Here is a 17268-nt window from a genome sequence, read left to right on the forward strand (position 1 = left end):
TAACTTAACAACTGCAGTGTTTCCCTTAACAACCGTGGCAAGAAAGGTTGTCAAATAGGGCAACTCACTTAACAAATGTCTGTTTTAGCAACAGAAATTTTGGGTTCAATTGTGGTAAATCAAGGACGAGCTGTACATTTACTCTTCAAAAGATGTTTTATGTCTCTAGAATTTTACACAGAGTAAAAAGTAATCACTTACCATTCTCAAATCGTGAATTCCAATACAAAGGCAACAATTCATGGCTTATTTTATTGCATTCCTGCTGATTGCATCTGCCTGATTCTTCCTCCCAAAATGTGGATTTGGGCAAACTAGAAGGCAATTTCAACAAGTTAAATGTATGTAGAATCAGCCAAATATATTATCATATAACATTGTCAGAGTTTGTTTTATTTATAACTTACATATATTATTTTTATGCCATATTTCTGTGCGACATTATATTATATTATACACCTAGAGTATTAAGTTACATTTTATGCAATATAAAATACATATATAAAATCAATCAAATATATTTCATTTTATTCATGGCTGGGAGTCCAGGGGCCTCTCCCAGGTCATTCTACTGGGACATGATTTTCTTGTTGGACCAGTGACAATGTGATCTGAGAGATCATAGTAATGGTGAGATCACACCTTAGTCACTTTGAGATCCTCTTGCACTACCCCCCCCCAGTAGGGAGACTGCACTCATTCAGTTGGTCCACACTCGATGACTAAGGGATCCAACTGGATTTCAAAGAAAGTTGGGGAGGCAGGACCGCACCTAGGCAGCCTCTTCTGACCCATCACTTCCATTACACCCCATGATTTGCAGAGGAGTTAAGAGAGTTGAAAAAGGTCAAGAGATGCCTAAAGTACCACTGAGGGAAAACAAACTTACCGAAACATGAGTTAAGGCTGTTATTAAGGGTTACCCTGTGGCAGTAAGAGTAACCTAGCATCAATACTTTGCTCTTATTGCACCCGCAGAATGCCCCCCATTGGTCCCATTTAGGGTCACCCTCACCCTATCCCTAGAAAGGGGGGGGGCAGAGGTCCATCTACAGACCCATGCAGAGGAATTCTCCAGGCATAAAATCACTGATTTGTTCCAGTTGGATACCAAGCATGATGTAAGTTCTGTAGAGAAGCCCAGAGAACAGTCCTATCTATTTATCTGGGAACAGTTTAATTTTGTGGACAAGGGTCGATGGAATGCAAATGCTACCATCTGTGCATTAGATACATCCTCCTCCTGTCTGGTTAAGGCAGCTTGGGAGATATCATGTGGTGGGTCCAAGCAATGGAGAATTTATTCTTTTGGAGGTGTTCCCAGCTCCTTTTAAAGAGGCGCTTGTTTTCTTCCTATTCAAGTAGCCATCACTGAAACCTACCATTCTGGACAATTTTTGTCCAATTTCCCACCTCTTTTTTGGAAAAGTGGTTGAGAAGGCGGTGGCATTGCAACTCCAGAGGATCCTGGAGGAAATGGATTCTCTGGATCCCTTTTCAGTCAGGTTTCACATCCAGATATGAGACCAAAATGGCATTGGATGATCTCTGATAAGAATGGGACGGTGGTGGTGCATATATCTTGCTCTTCTTGATCTCTCAGTGGCTTTCGATACCATTGACCATGGTATCCTTAGGAAATTGGGAGGGGCAGAGTTTTTTGCTTGTTCACCTCCTTTCTCTCAGGCAAATCCCAATCAGTATTAATAGGAAGTGAGAGGTCCAACTTACAGCCCCTGCTTTGCAGGCTATCACAGTGCTTGATGTTCTCTCCACTCCTTTTTAACATCTACATGAAACCTCTAGGTGAGATCATTACCAAGGGATGAGGTATCACCCAGACACACTGATAATACCCAGTGTATCTGTCCCAGATGAAATCTGTGATGTAGTCTGCATCAGTTCGGCAGAACCAGTAGCTAATTTTTTGTTGCCCAGGCCAGAATGGACTTCCAGAAGCAGCATCCACACAAAGAACCAATTGTTCACATATATGAATCCCACCACTGGATATAGTGGATATTCTTCTGCAGTGCCTGGAGGCTGCAGAGGCCTGGATGAGGAACAACACACTTCAGCTGACCCCTGGTAAGACAAAGAGGCTGACATACCCGGTGCATAACTTGGGGGCCATCTTGGATTAACAGCTCTTGCTCAAAAAGCAAGTAGCAGCCATGGCTAGGAAGGCCTTTGCTCAACTCCATGTTATGTGCCAGTTCGCCCTTCCTGAATAGGGAGACTCTCCCCTTGGTCATCCATGCCCTAGAGCAGTGTTTTTCAACCACTGTTCCGCGGCACACTAGTGTGCCGCGAGATGTTGCCTGGTGTGCCGTGGGAAAAATTGAAAAGTAATTATAAAATACTTTCTTTGTGTTTATTTGATTCCTATTCAAGAGAATTACTTTATATATAGTCAATATAGGCACAGAGTTAAATTTTTTAACATTTTCTAATGGTGGAGTGCCTCGTGATTTTTTTCATGAAACAGGTGTGCCTTTGCCCAAAAAAGGTTGAAAAACACTGCCCTAGAGCAGGGGTGTCAAACTACCAGCCCACGGGCCGGACGCATCACATGGAAGCTGCGCCCACCCCATTGCTAGCAATGGCAAAATTGTCCCGTCGCACGACATCATGTGACGTTGCAAGTTTGACAAGTCTGCCCTAGAGTCATTTTCTATTTGGATAACTGCAACATGCTATCCTTGAAAAGTATCTGGAACTTCAGCTGGTAAAAAATATGGAGCTATATTTGGTGCTCAAATCTATAACACCTCTGCTCTGCAAACTGCATTGGGTTCCAGTTTACTTCTGGGTCCAAGTTGTTGGTTATGACCTAAAGCCCTACATGGCATAGGGCCAGGCAGTGCTTTTTTTGTAAAAGAAAAAGGTACCGGAACTCACACGTCATACAACCCGCCTTGCCTACCCTACAAGGTTCCATCCAAAAAAGGTGCTGGAACTCCGTTCTGAGCGTTCTATGACAAAAAAGCCCTGGGGCCAGGCTTACAGAACTGGCTTCACCCCATTATATTGGTCCTTCCCACCCAGTCGGACAGGAAATGTATGTTACAGATTCCGTCAGTTAAAGAACTTTGACAGGCAGGGTCTAGTCTATGACACATACTTTTTCCAGAGGTGAGGCAGGCCCCCACTCTCCTGGCCTTCCAAAAATGGGTTAAAACATGACTCTGTGACTTTGCATGGAATGAAGCACAGTTGTGGGGTTAGTTGGTGCCATGACAGCCCTTCTTTTGCCTTTGGCAAATAATTTTAACAAGGTCTAATTATACTTGCCTCCTTATATTTTTTAAAAAATTAAAATTTCCAATTTTAAAATTTTAACTCCAACATTTTAATTTTTTATATGTTTTTATATTTTGATGTTTTATTGCACACTGCCCATAGTTCCTCCTGGAAGGAAATAGGCAATTCAGAAATGTAAAAAATAATTAAATACATAAAAATAAATATTAAGTTGTATTAAAACATTCAAAATATATATACTAGTAGCCATTAGTAAGAGCACCAGTTTGATGCAGTGGTTGAGGGCAGGCTAGAAACTAGAAATTGTGAATTATACTCCTGCCTGGGCCAGTCACTTTCTGTCAGCCATACAAAGGAGACAATGGCAAACCACTCCCAAAAAACCTCGACAAGAAAACTGTCAATCAAAAACTAACTTGACCCCATTTTTTTTAAAGTCATTGTATTGGAGAGATGGCATCAAACATATAATAACAATTTGTCAGTGCAATTAATTTGAAATAAAGATAGTGCATATTTTTTCAGTATCAAAACCATAGCAGACAATAGTGTCTTCCTGGTTGATACTGAATGCCAATATGATGCAGCAAGCTCAGGCAGTTCTCCATTGCTACAAAAGCTGCTTCATGAAGCACTGTGGTTCCTTGACTTCTTCATATAAAACAACCATGTTGCTATGCCTCAGACTGCCTGGAACTCCTCCCAGCTTTCTCCTGCAGAATTTGTGCTATGAAAGATGGCTAAGAAAAGCCTCATTTGGCCAATGTTGTGGAAAACATTTAATGCACCCTCACAAAGCATTAGTCAAAGCATTTCTAGGTTTGGCACTTTAAGCAAATGGTGCAGGATTGCTCTAACTGTGCATTGAAGGTGCCCCCCAAAGATCATCTAGACTGGATAGCTTCACCAAGTAATCTCAAACTCATTGAGTTTAAAATTACTTCAACCAGTACTAGTGGAGATGGAAAATTTGACAAAGCAAATTGTGTGACCAGACTGAAGCAAATCCATTGCTTAAGATAGGCATACTATTTACTGTATAGTGTCTTACTACCTGTACTGTGCATTATGTGATTCTGGGTTTCTTTAATGAGTATGCGTTTTATCTGTATTTGTGTGTGCATGCATAAAATTTGCAAAGTATTGCAGAGAAAATTATAGATATTTTAATCCATCAAAACACAGATTCCCAAGGAGTAATAACGTGGGAAAAACATGATTTATTTTCTGAGTCTGTGCCTCTTTTCTAATGTCCTTGATAATATTTTAAGACAATGATGATGCAAATTGTGTACTGTGCACATCATTTGCATCACATGCCAAATGTAAATTACATAATTTGTGTTATTTACATATTTTTGTTACAAGATATGCAATGTCTTAAGTTTTTACTGGAGCCTCACATGCTTAGGTAACTTTTTCTCTATTTCTGCTAGGAATCTACATCTATATTTTATTAAAAGGACCTATTTGGTAAATCCATCTTAAAAACCTGCTTATACAAAGTGGCAGCATAGATACATATACTATGTTATTTGTGTGTCAATGGATGTGCTTGTGGGATTTTTATATAGGATATATTTTTCCTGAGTGTATTTGTCAAGAACTATTATTGTTTGTTTTCTACAATAGTTATTTTTGTTATACTTTATGGGGACAGTATTTAAGTTTGGAATTTATGACTCGGTAAAGAAAGTGAAGTCATGAACTACTGCCAAGAGAATAAGGAATTGGGAAAAGAAGCAAGAAACTGTAATTTAATTGAACGTTTTAACAGGTTACGCAGCATACTGCTGCAAATTAGGAAAAGGCTTAAACTAAAAATAAATCAAAATTTCAGGTTCAGCTATAAACAGTATAACCATTATATATATATTGACAAAAATCATTTTCTTACTTGGCTAAGCTGAGAACTTCTAGCTTAGTATTCCGTGTTAATTATTTTAGACCTTCTGAACAAAGTTATAACAGAAAATATAGCAAATAATACACTTACCATGGCATAAGGAATATATTTGCTAGCATTTAAAACTGTATAAATTAATTGCAAGACAAAATTTTCCTTTAAAAGTATAATAGATGAGTACAGGATCAGAACAAATTAGAAAACATTAAAAAGACGTTCTTATTTTATAATGTTACTTCTGTTTTGCAAGGCATACTGGAAAAAGCATTACAAACTGTTCCAGAGATGAAGTAGAATTTGAAATTTTTCGTTACTACTTATTTGGGTAGTCAATGTATTTGCACCACTTCCAAAATACAGAGTCTGTAGAATGTATCAAATGCTCGATAGAACTTTTTGTGCCTTCCTATTAAAAATGCTATCTTCCCTTTTTATAGTAGTACTCAATTCCAAACATAACCCCATACCCTTTATCTATTTCAGGTATTCACCAACAATATGCAGAAGAAAAAAAACAGGCAGTGAGAAAATGCACAATACTGCAAGTAATCTCCAATTCATTTATTTTTGCCCCAGGTTTCATGTCAAACACAGATGAAATCTTGGATTTCTTTAACTTAGGTCTTGTTATCTTTGTTGCTGATTACTGCATCTAGTTTGAAGCGATCCAAAACAAGCATTTTGAATTCGAATGAAATAGTATCAGGAAGCCTTAATAAAATAAGGTATATACTACATTAAAGTGATGTCTAGTATGGTTTGCATTTCTTCTGCAATTGTGAGTATACAGCAAATGTGGGCCAATTTATATTCAAAGTTGAAATCATGTTCTATGACAACAAAACAATTAATTAACAAAGTTTCTTACTCATACGTGGCCATGTTTCACCTTACTTTTGCCTTGGAGGAATATTTGTTATAATGCTATTACTGCTAGGGTGTAGTGCTATTATTCCTTCACATCCTAAAGTTTTGTAGAAAAAGGACGTGTAAGTGGAATTTATCACTAGCATGCATTTTATTCAGCAGATAAAACAACCTTCTGCATACTACCTAAGAATTAGTCCCACTGAACTTAGTAGAACCTATCACTATATAGTTTGAATTACTCTCCCCCCTCCCAAAAGGGTTTTTAAGACACTCCTTATACTACAGAATAACATATTGCGGGATGTGTACGGTTTATTTTTATTCTCAAGTATCATCACACCTCTACCTCACTCCACCCCCCAATCAGTAGAAGACGGGCACGACTGCTTTCCAAAAAATATTCCTATGAAAACAAAAAACAAATGTTACAAACGTGCTTTAGTTTCTGTCTGATCGATAATGGACACAGATGATGCGCGCCTGATGATGCGAATCTGCAGAGCCGGTGCTGCATTGACTCCGGCGGTCCTGCCCCTACCACGTAGCCAGGTATCCATATCAAAGGTGGAAACACTCCTTTGGCCAACAAGACTAGGCAAAGCCAAAAAACACCCCAGCGCAGGTAGCTCTGAATATCCCAAAGTGCCTCCTGATGTCCCCACGATCAGAAGCCGCTATGCCTCTGCCATAACAAGAGAGACGCACATTCCCGAAGAGCTCATTTCGCGGCGCCCGTTACTTACCGCCTGAATGCCGTCTTAAATCGGCCATTGGTCCTCCTCCCACCTGCCGGGTCGTCAACATTGCATCACTTCCGGCATCACCTGACAGAAAAGAATACAGCTACTGCACTGCCTCCTATAAATTCGCTTTTGATAAATGTACTTCCGGCTATGCCCTCACCCCGTAGTTAAGGTTGCAGGAGTGTTGTGATCCTTTGCGAACGGTGAAATTCGAGACTCGGGCCTGAAATACTTGAATTGAATCGCTGTTAACGTAATGCCAAGCCCGGCAGTCTGTGCTTTCTCTTCACTGTAACCCCGGTGACATACTTGCATAAATAAGCCCGAGATATCCTCCTAGCCACACAAACCAGTGCAAAAGATGCTCTCTTGTCCTCCAAGTCAAAAGGGTTGCTGCCATTACCGTACTGTACCCCGTTGTCTGAGTTAGTGTTTTCTGTCCATGAATTTGAAAACGAAAATCCTTAAACCTAGAAAAGGGAAGTGTTGAATCAGGTGTTTTGATTCCTCATCGCTGATTTTCATATTATTGAAAATAATATTAAGCATTTACCTTTGTGTGGCTTCGCCTCTCCAGTCATAAGTTTTACAGTGTAGCTTCCACGGGTGTCAAACTTGCCACATCACATGACATGTCACGACATATTGCGATTCTTTTTGCATTGCCGGCAATGGGGTTAGCGCGGCTTCGGTATGCTGAAACTGGCCCGCGGGCTAGCAGTTTGACACCCTCTACTACTTGATAAGAAAGGTGAAGTAGAATGGGCCTCAGCAACGGTTGCTAACGTTCCCTTTTGTGACTTGTTTGATTTGATCAGTTGTTTAATTCCTGTCAACCAGGTGATTTGTAAAAAAAATTGCACTTGTTTTGTGTGTTCCAGTTGCAAATAAGCCCACTGAACTCAATAGGATGTTTATCTACACAACAATACCTACAGTATATAGCTGTTGCATATGTTATTGGAGGAAAAGGTAAAGGAATCCCTGCGGATTTTACTCCGCTAGTCATTGCTGATCATAGGGGGCGGTGTTCATTTCCGTTTTTGTTAGGAAACAGGATCTTCTGAATTTAATCATGTGTCCCCTCCAGAAAACCTTCATAAGTACTGGATTTGCATTTTATCCTTGCAATCTAGTAAATTCTGCACCTATATCTGATAAAATGTGTCTGAAAAAGTTAGTTGGCTGTTCTGAATTGCAATTAATGATTGGAATGACTGTTCTCCGCTGCAAATAATACATTTCAGTCCACTTCCAGTTTACAAATGTGGCCGCCACAGTCATTTGGAAGGCGAGCTCCGTCTTCCACGTCCGATTCCGCATAGCTGGGGGACCCTGGAAAGGGTCAAAAGTCGCCCGTAGGGGTGACCAGCAAATAGGGATCCTGCTTGATCGCGGGAGGGCAGTAGCCCTTCGGCTCAATCCAGGGTAGCCCTCCAAACTGGCAGACGGAAGACTGGCCATAGCAATATGGCTCGTCACTAGGCTGCTGACAGCCGAAGTCAAATTTACCATCAGGCACCTACAAAGCAGCGCGGATGAGACTGGGTGAGATCTACCTCTTTTCAATCCTACTTATTTTTTCCACCTGTATAAGCTGCCCAAAGTATTTTTCCCCCTGTAAGAGAGGGAAGGGAGATTCTATCCCACCCTCTAAAAACAGCAATGACTGACTATCCAGGGCAGTTTAAAACGTTGCAAGAATAACCTGATTCTAACTGGAGCTTTATCCTTTTAAAATATGTGGACTAAAAGATTTTTTATTCTTATTGAAGATTTCGGTTTCTACCTACAAAAAAGAAGTAAAATTGGAAAAAAGATTATAAAAATTTCGGACTTTAAAGAAAAAAAACCCTAAATGGTATGGGCGACATCTTCTGGCTAAACCTGATATTACAATTTGTTATTGTCTAAAAGAAACTTGGCTCGATGCCTAGACTATAGATAAGACTTTTGCAACCTTGACAGATATCAGATGAGAGAAGCACAGCTGTGTTCTATACTCTGTGACAAAATTATTTTCATTCTCTGATTGTAAAGCTTTTAACTTAACACTCTACTAAGAGAACATGGATGAAGATCAGGAACAGATTCTCTTTATGTTGAAAGCAATTTCTGAAACTATTCTTACAGCTACTGATGAAATAAGAAGCTACAGAAAAGAACAAGATGTCAGCCCAGATATACGAATCAAAACTTTGATTACAACTAAAGAATGAACTACACAGAATATAATAGAAGTAAAGCAATTAAATACTATGATAGAAGATTCAATTGATCAACAAACACAGTTAATGGAAAACCTAGAAAAGAGACTGACAACATGGAAAAAGGAAAAGACTTTCTATATAAACCAGAAGAAACCTGAAGATTAAGAACAGACTGAAGGGAAGATAAACATTTCAGGACAACTACATCGAGATGGAAAAATAAAGAGACAATTTGTTAGTCCTCCCAAAAAAATGGCGACCAGATGGCCTGTTCTACTTTAAACAATATGTATAATAACACAGGGAGATCTATTGGACGACTTAAAAGCACGGAAATGGAGGGGGAGTTGGCAAAAAAAGAAAGCTAGACTAAGACTGAAGAAAATTGGGGTTTTGACTTATTAGTGAGAATTAAAATAGAACATACTCAGACGAGTACTTTGAATACTAGATTTTATTATGAGCTGAGACAAAGAAAACTTTGGTCTTTTAAAACTTGGAAGTATAACTATTAAAAGTTAAACTCGAATATTGATTTGCTTATAAGGGTTGAATGTAAAAGTAATTAAGATATATATAAGATAAAAATTTATTGATAAATAATAAATGTTTTACTTAGCTGTTATAATAAAAATTTCTAGCTTAAATATGAGATAGTAGACATCAAGAAAAAAAGAGATGAAATATTTAATGTTGAGATAAGTGAAAATTTTGGTTACTAAATTTAAGACATTTGAAAATAGAAAATAAGAATGTTATATTGTATTATTAATTAGTTGATGTAAGAGGGTGAGAAATAGAATACATTTAAATAGATGTGTATTCTGAATATTAGATTTTGTGATGAATTGCGATAAAGGGAATTGTGGTCATTTGAAACTTGGAAATTATAAATATTAAATGTTAAACTTAAATATTAATGGGAAACTAAAAATTGGGAAAAACTAATTAGAACATTGTCTATAAAGACTGAATGTTAAAATAACCAGGATATGTATAAACTAAAAATTATTGATAAATTTAAGAAAGTTATTTCTATTTAATTGATATAATAAGAATTGTATTAGTTTAAACATGAGATAGTAAATACTAAGGGGAAAAGAGGAAATACTCAATGTAGTAGTTTGAAACCTGTACTAAAGATATTTGTATGTAATTGATTTATCGATCAACTCAGCCACCACGTTGCTTTTTAAATATTTAAATGTAAAACTAGAAAATCAATAAAACTTAAAAAAAAAAACAATTTCAGTTCATAAGTGCAAAGGCTGCATCCTATAACATCTCTAGCTATTTCTTCCCTCTTAAATGATTTTTCTGTGCATTTTAATGGCCTAAAATGACTTCAAAATACTTTTTTTAAAAAAACCCCAAAGAAACATTAAAGAAGATATCAATATTACCATTTTATTTCCATTTATTTAGGTATATACAAGCACTAAATCACTTATATCTCTAAGCTCTTCACAATTATTCGAAATCAGGAAATCAGGGGGGAAAAATTCTAGAAAATCTTTTTGAATAGCACAATAGGCATACGAAGGCATTTACAAGAGAAAACCCGTATGATATATCATCCTATTTCTATCCCGTTCCACTTCGTATTTATATGTATTTTGCATTGACTTCAATGGAACAGACAAGTGATCTTGTAATTTTTCAGCCCCCATTACTCTTCTTTCTATAGATCTCTTTGCTAGAAAGCAGCCCCGGTGTAAAACCATGTTGACCGCCTTAATTTAAATCGAAATATTTTCCGCGTTTAGTCGACTCCACAGAATTTGGATTGCTCTAAGCCAGGGGTTCTTCAAACTTGGCCCTTTTATGACTTGTGGACTTCAACTCCCAGAATTCCTCAGCCAGCTTTGCTGGCTGAGGAATTCTGGGAGTTGAAGTCCACAAGTCATAAAAGGGCCAAGTTTGAAGACCCCTGCAGCGCGCACCGCCTTCTGTCAGGATTTCCTGCTCCAGTTGGAACCTCCCTCTTAATGCGCGCGCGGATGTAAAACAGCAACGCCCAGTTGCCAGGTCTTGCTTTCACAGGCTCGCCCCACCCCCATTCCCCACCCCCTGCTTGTAGCCCGAGTAAATTTCCAGGATTTGTTGTCTTGCTGTTCCTTAACGATCTATCGAAAATTATGGCTGAATACCTGCGGGGAGCTCCTGAAGTGTCAGTGATTCGAATATGTAATCCTCCGCTCAATACAATCAGGTAATTATGGGTAAAGACTGGAAAAGTTACCAGCATAGTCCCATACCTGTTTAGTCGTGAGTGAATAATCGTGTACATGAAGAGTTCTCGAAAAAGTGAAACCTTGTACACCCCTTTGGATTAATTTGATGGGTAGTATCATCCCAGTTGGATGGATTTTCAGTGTTCCCCGAATGAACCAATAGTGCTACGTGCCACTGAATTTCCTTGTGTTTAATAGACGTATGCAAAGGAATGTTGTTCGGGTAACTAGTACACTTGCATTTTTGGATCCAGTTAGATTTATTCCATGAAAAATGCATAGGAACCAACTTTATTGCTTGTCTATTATCTTTTTGTTAAGTTTCTGTCAGTCAAGCTTGGTTCCTGGTGATTATATTGACACAGCAGTGTAATTTACTTGGCCACAGTGCAGAAATGTTTGCTTCTTCTCTATCCTATTGCCCAGGTATTTTTGTTTGTTTCGGACTAACATCCAAGTACTAATCATTCAAACTATGCCACACTGGATTTGAGGAGGAAAAGTGTACTGGAGTGCAAATATACCACCTGTCAGTAAATTCTTAAACCTGAACAAACAAAGAAATAAATAAAGAAATAAAGAAATATAAGACCATGGGAGAAAGCATCAAAGTTTCACATCCTATACAGTCATCACATGGGCTGCCTATTTCCATAATAGCAAAACTGATGTTTAACTAAGTCGGAGTTGGGCAATATGGAAATTCATTTTTGCACAGTGAAGTCCACTAGTCATAAAAGAGCCAAGGTTGCCTAGCCCTGGTATTGCCTAAATTAAAGATAAATTTTAAAAAGAATATTCTTGCACTTTCAATTTTTCTTGATACAGTAAAATGTGGAAAATAATTATATTTAAAAATGAAGTAAATTATATAAATTCCGCTTTCAGAATATAGAGTAATGTTGGCACAATAATGATTATGCAGGGGGAAAATATCATGGAAAGAGTTCTGGTTAATATATAAACCTTGGTGTTCTCAGGACTTTGGATTCTATTCAGCTGACTCAGATCAGTAATCCCATTATGAAATGCTCAGTAACTATGTATTACTAAATGAACTGTTTTTATTTTTCAACTTTAATAAAACATTTGTAGCATGTATTCCAGATTTTGCATTTTGTTTATGATATGAAGATGCCCTATTATATGCCAGACATTCTAATACGTCATACTGAATTCAAATAATTCAAAGATTTGTGAATTCTTAAATATGAATTAAATAATGAATTAAAATATAATTTAAGTATAAATTAAATACTTTATAGGATGTGAACAATTTCAGTTGAGGCGTTCACTTTTTATTATTGCAGAAACATGTTTATATGATACAATACTCTGAGCAAAATATATCATCAATCATACATACTATGTTAATTACCTATTAGGCTAGAGTCAGATGACATACATACCAGTAGCATATTAAAACTTGTCAAAGTTTCATAATAACTGATGTCCCAATCATCTTTACAGTGATTGGCATTTTTATTTTGTTTTGTTTTAAATTACAAAATAATTAAATGAAGTTGGTATCAAACTTACTGTGGACAGGATGAAAATTGGCATTGCAACATGTGATGAACAATACATGTATCGTTCATGCATCAAATACTTGGATTATGAGATTCTTCAATTTCCATTAATCTGGAAATGATAAAAAACATTCAATTCTTTACTTAATATACGATAAATTCTTGCTAGTGTTATAGCTACCTCTAGTGGCAATTTTAATCTTCTCCATCTTCATGTATTAACAATGTGTCAGATTTATAAATTATTTTAAGAACACAGTTTTTAGCAAAAGGCAAAGTGTCAGGACCCACCCCAATCCACATTTTAGTAAAGAACGAACTCTTGAAACAGGAATTGTCCAAAAGGAGCTTTTACTGAACCATGATTGGTAATGGGAATAGTAGACAGGATCTGAACTGTGTTACAGTTTGGTGCTTTTTAAAGAGTCCCCGGGTCGAACCCCCTCCCTCCAAGCCATCTGGTTTGTCCTGGATCAATTAAAATTCAGGTGTCAAATCCTTCCATGGGAAAGAGGGAACTCTCATGTCTTTACGACAATTGCTCCCTTCCTTTAAATTCTAATCGGAGATACAAACCAGATCTCTTTCCCCCCCCTTCCTTTGTTGTTCTCAGTTCAAAGGTTCTTCCCCTGGTCTTTGAAGACAGCCTCCAAGCAGGCTGAATACACATCCTCTCTTCTCCTCCTTGGAAAAATGGCAGAATCCAGAGGGAGGTATAAGATTTTAGAAACATACAGATAGAGTTTTATGAATGGGATATAAATGGATTCTGACAATCTGCTCCCCTTAGAAAAAAGTTAGGTCCATCTGTAGAGGAAATAAAATATAAATGTTAGCTTGGTTTGTTCGGATATTCTGTATGAAACCTCTTAAGCAACTTTGGTGCTTTAATGTGGTGTTTATTGACCCACTCATTTTCTGAAGAGGGAAGGTGTTTCCAAGCCACTAGATACTGAATTGCTCCATGGTGTTTCATGGAATCTAGGATTTCCTTCACCTCAAAATGTTGTTCTCCTTCCACCATGATGGGAGGTGGTGGTGGTGGGTTTTTTGTTCGCAGGGGTGACTGTTGTTCTCTCTTTAGTAAACTGCAGTGAAATATTGGGTGTATTTGTCTAAGATTTTTGGGCAGTCCTAATTCAACTGTTACTGGGTTTATGATTCTTTTAATTGGAAAAGGACCAATATATTTTGGTCCCGAGTTTTTTACAGGGTTGTAGTGATTTAAGTATACACCATCTCTCCCACCCTGAATAGTATGGGATCTACTCTTTTTTTGTCAGCCTGTGTCTTGTATGCTTGTCTAGCTTCATCTAAAGCTTTCCTAACGATTGGCCAGATGTTTTGCAATTGAGCAATCCACTCTTTCAGTTCAGGAATTACCGGTTTGGTTGGGGTTAGTTCTGGCATGGGGTTGAAACTTTGACCGGTAGCTACTTGAAAAGGAGTGTAACCTGTGCTGGAGTGCATTGCAATATTATATGCCACTTCTGCGAAAGGCAGTAGGTCTGTCCAGTTTGTTTGCTGGAAATTAATAAAGCATCTTAAATATTGCTCCAGCACTGAGTTAGCCTTTTCACATTGACAGTTCGATTGAGGGTGATGACTAGATGTCAGTCCTTGGGTGGTTCCTAAAAGGGATAAAAATTCTTTCCAAAATGCCGATGTGAATTGCACTCCTCTATCAGATATGATGTGTTGTGGTGCCCCGTGCAATCTGTAAATATGCTGTACGAAAAGTTTTGCTAACGCTTTTGCGGTTGGGATCTTTTGGCAAGGTATGAAATGCACTTGCTTAGAGAACAGATCTGTGACAGTCCAGACTACCATGTTCCCGTTACTTTCTGGTAACAGCTGCCCACATAGATCTTGATCTTGATAAGCAAAGTAAATAGAAAATGACAAATATATAGATATTATGTAGTTCTAACCATTGAAAATAAATATATTACCACATTATGACTATCAGTGTAAGAGGCCATTGTACTGATAGTGTACATGGAGAGCTCATGAACCAAAGATGTAAGCTATACTTATTAGAGCTACATTTCAAAAATCTGGATAACCACTAAATGGCAGCAAGAAATTATTTTTTGCTTTATTTCTTTGTGTAGTCTAGTTGTCCAGATTTGTTTTAACCTGGATCTATTAAGTTATTTTTAAAGAGCTGTCAAACTACGGTATTACTTCTGAATGAATCTGTTTTATGGACACTGATTAACCTTTCAAGTAGATTATTGTTGCTGAAGTAAACTGTCAAGATTTTGTCTTGTATCTCAACTTATTTCAACTATTACTTGAAGAATTCTTTCTTTTATATTGACACTCGGGCAGGTGTATCTTTTTTCTTACACTGTAAATGACTGCTTTATTTTAGTGCTGTGACATTACAGGCTTTAAAACAAGAAGTAAATCGTGCAAACATTGACCCCACTGTGAAAGCTGTTGTGATTTGTGGAGCAAATGGGAAATTCAGTGCAGGTAAGAACTTTTGATTCAATTCAATTTTGTTATAAACACTGAGAAATATTCAATATTCATACACATCAGATACAATACAAACAATGATACAGAAATCAAATAAAATTAAGTAACATAATGGAATATTAATTCTATTTGACACCCACCTGACCTGATAAGTAGCCAAACAAAATTTTACAACTTCTCATGCCTGCAAGTAAATAGGTTAGGGTAAATCATCCAAGCAACTATGAATTTTGCAAATTGCACAATGCTACAAAGTATTGCACAAGTTTTCAAAAGAAATAATGTAAGAGGGCAGGAGCGGATGTTTCTGTTATATTTACTCTATCATCATATGTTTCTTCAAAAATTGCTGAGGGAAGGATTTTGAAAGATTCCAAGAAACTCTGTATCATATTTTGTTTCCAAATATGTTACTGTCTACAGCTTAAACTTCCTATTTCCAATAATTGCACGTGTAGAAATTCTGTTATTATCAACTTTATATCGCTATGCATTTTTCTTTGCCTTTGTGCTGTTTTTGCTTCATAATATCCTGTCCTATTCTCCCACTCAAACCACCTTGCCCACTGGCTCCAATGTGGACTAGTGTGATGCTCACTTTCACAGTATAGGATGTGCTGCCTTAACATAGCCTCCATCTTCTTAGTATTCATTCTGATAACCAATGGACGAACAAAAAGATCAGAATACCTTACCACCAGCAATCAACACCCAGATGAACATAGATTAACATCAATATTAACATCAGACCTATAGCCCAGAAATAAACAATTTCCCACTCAAGGAACTGCCAACCAAGCTAAGAGTAAACAGCCAACTAATAAGGTCATGGTTTATAGATTAGGTCATTTGGGATTTTTTCCCCCAATGGATCAGAATCTCATCATCATTCATCACTTAGCTGAATTTTTAATTCATATATTTAGACATTTCCATTTTCTTTTCTGCTTTACATTTACACTTGACAATAGTATCCTCTGTTGATTATAGATATACAGTATTAAATATTTCAGTCTGTTTCCCTTCGGAGTTGGGAAATGTGGTTCATTCCAGCCATAATTTCATCATTCAACTGCCCCATATCTGCACCTCTACCATGATGTACTGGATCAGAGTCTATGTTTGCTCTCTTCATTGTTTATTCTCGTAGAATTTATATCTCTGCTCTCTCTTTTTTTAAAAAAAACCTTGTTAAACATTATTTTGAATCTTATATATAGTTATCTTGGATTTTCCTTGTTCAGTAGCTACATTCATAAATTTATCAGGTAAAAATGTTGATTAACTAGACAAGATCCCAAAAGCAAGAACTACATAGATTTCAGTAAGGTATTCTAATGTCAGTCTTTGGTAAATACAGAATCTTGGAAACTATCAGAAGAATTTTTTAGCCACATTTATCATGAATAATTTAAGGCAACATCTCTTTCAATTACTCAAAATACTTTTCAGATTTCTTCTTACCTTGGCTGCTGTCTACAAAAAGCTCACCCTTTATTTCATCATTTTTAAGTCAATTTTCACTCCCATTCTCAGCCTTCCCACATTCTTTCTCAAAATCCCACTTTTTCGCACTACAAAAAATGACATATATTGTACACTACTGAAGTTTTTTATTTTTATATTTGAATTGAGTTGAGTTGTACAGAAGCAGAATCTTGTATCACAATTACCTTCCCCATTTGAAGTATGTAAATCTACAATACATTTTGGTTCTATACTAATTAGCACATCTTTAATGGGGTGGTTACTTGAAGCAATCGTGGATTCTCAGAATTTTGTTCAATTTTTTTTAGGTGCTGATATAAGAGGATTTTCCGTTAGTAATCCAAAAAATACACTAAGTATGGAATCTGTAGTTGCTTTTATAGAGAAGAGTGAAAAACCATTTGTGGCTGCTATTGAAGACATAGCTTTCGGAGGAGGCCTGGAGTTGGCACTGGGCTGTCATTATAGGATTGCAAACATGAAGGCAAGATGTCTTTCAAGTATCATTTCCAACCTATACATTAGCTAGAACCCCCT

The 17268-nt window shown here is 37.2% G+C and overlaps 2 protein-coding genes across 3 annotated transcripts in view; one reads left to right on the top strand and one right to left on the bottom strand.

Annotated features, from left to right (window-relative positions):
- MAP3K13 (mitogen-activated protein kinase kinase kinase 13) overlaps positions 1-6824 on the bottom strand; it is a 50939-nt gene extending 44115 nt beyond the window's left edge. Inside the window, exons 1-2 of the mRNA XM_081328385.1 lie at positions 6784-6824; positions 202-314 (exon numbers count right to left, since the gene is read on the bottom strand). The gene's annotated coding sequence lies outside the window, so the exon portion shown is untranslated. The remainder of the gene's footprint in view (positions 1-201; positions 315-6783) is intronic.
- A 4244-nt stretch (positions 6825-11068) lies between these two features.
- The window catches only part of EHHADH (enoyl-CoA hydratase and 3-hydroxyacyl CoA dehydrogenase), a 34389-nt gene continuing 28189 nt past the window's right edge, over positions 11069-17268 (top strand). For both annotated transcript variants that reach the window (XR_014026594.1, XM_081329011.1), the window contains exons 1-3: positions 11069-11205; positions 15134-15237; positions 17040-17222. Coding sequence is in view for 1 of the 2 variants with exons in the window: in XM_081329011.1 (XP_081185137.1) it covers positions 11132-11205; positions 15134-15237; positions 17040-17222 (361 nt within the window). In the remaining variant the exon portion in view is untranslated. The remainder of the gene's footprint in view (positions 11206-15133; positions 15238-17039; positions 17223-17268) is intronic.

This window comes from Vipera berus (assembly GCF_964194415.1).
Source record: "Vipera berus genome assembly, chromosome: 5".
Taxonomy (NCBI): Eukaryota; Metazoa; Chordata; class Lepidosauria; order Squamata; family Viperidae; genus Vipera; species Vipera berus.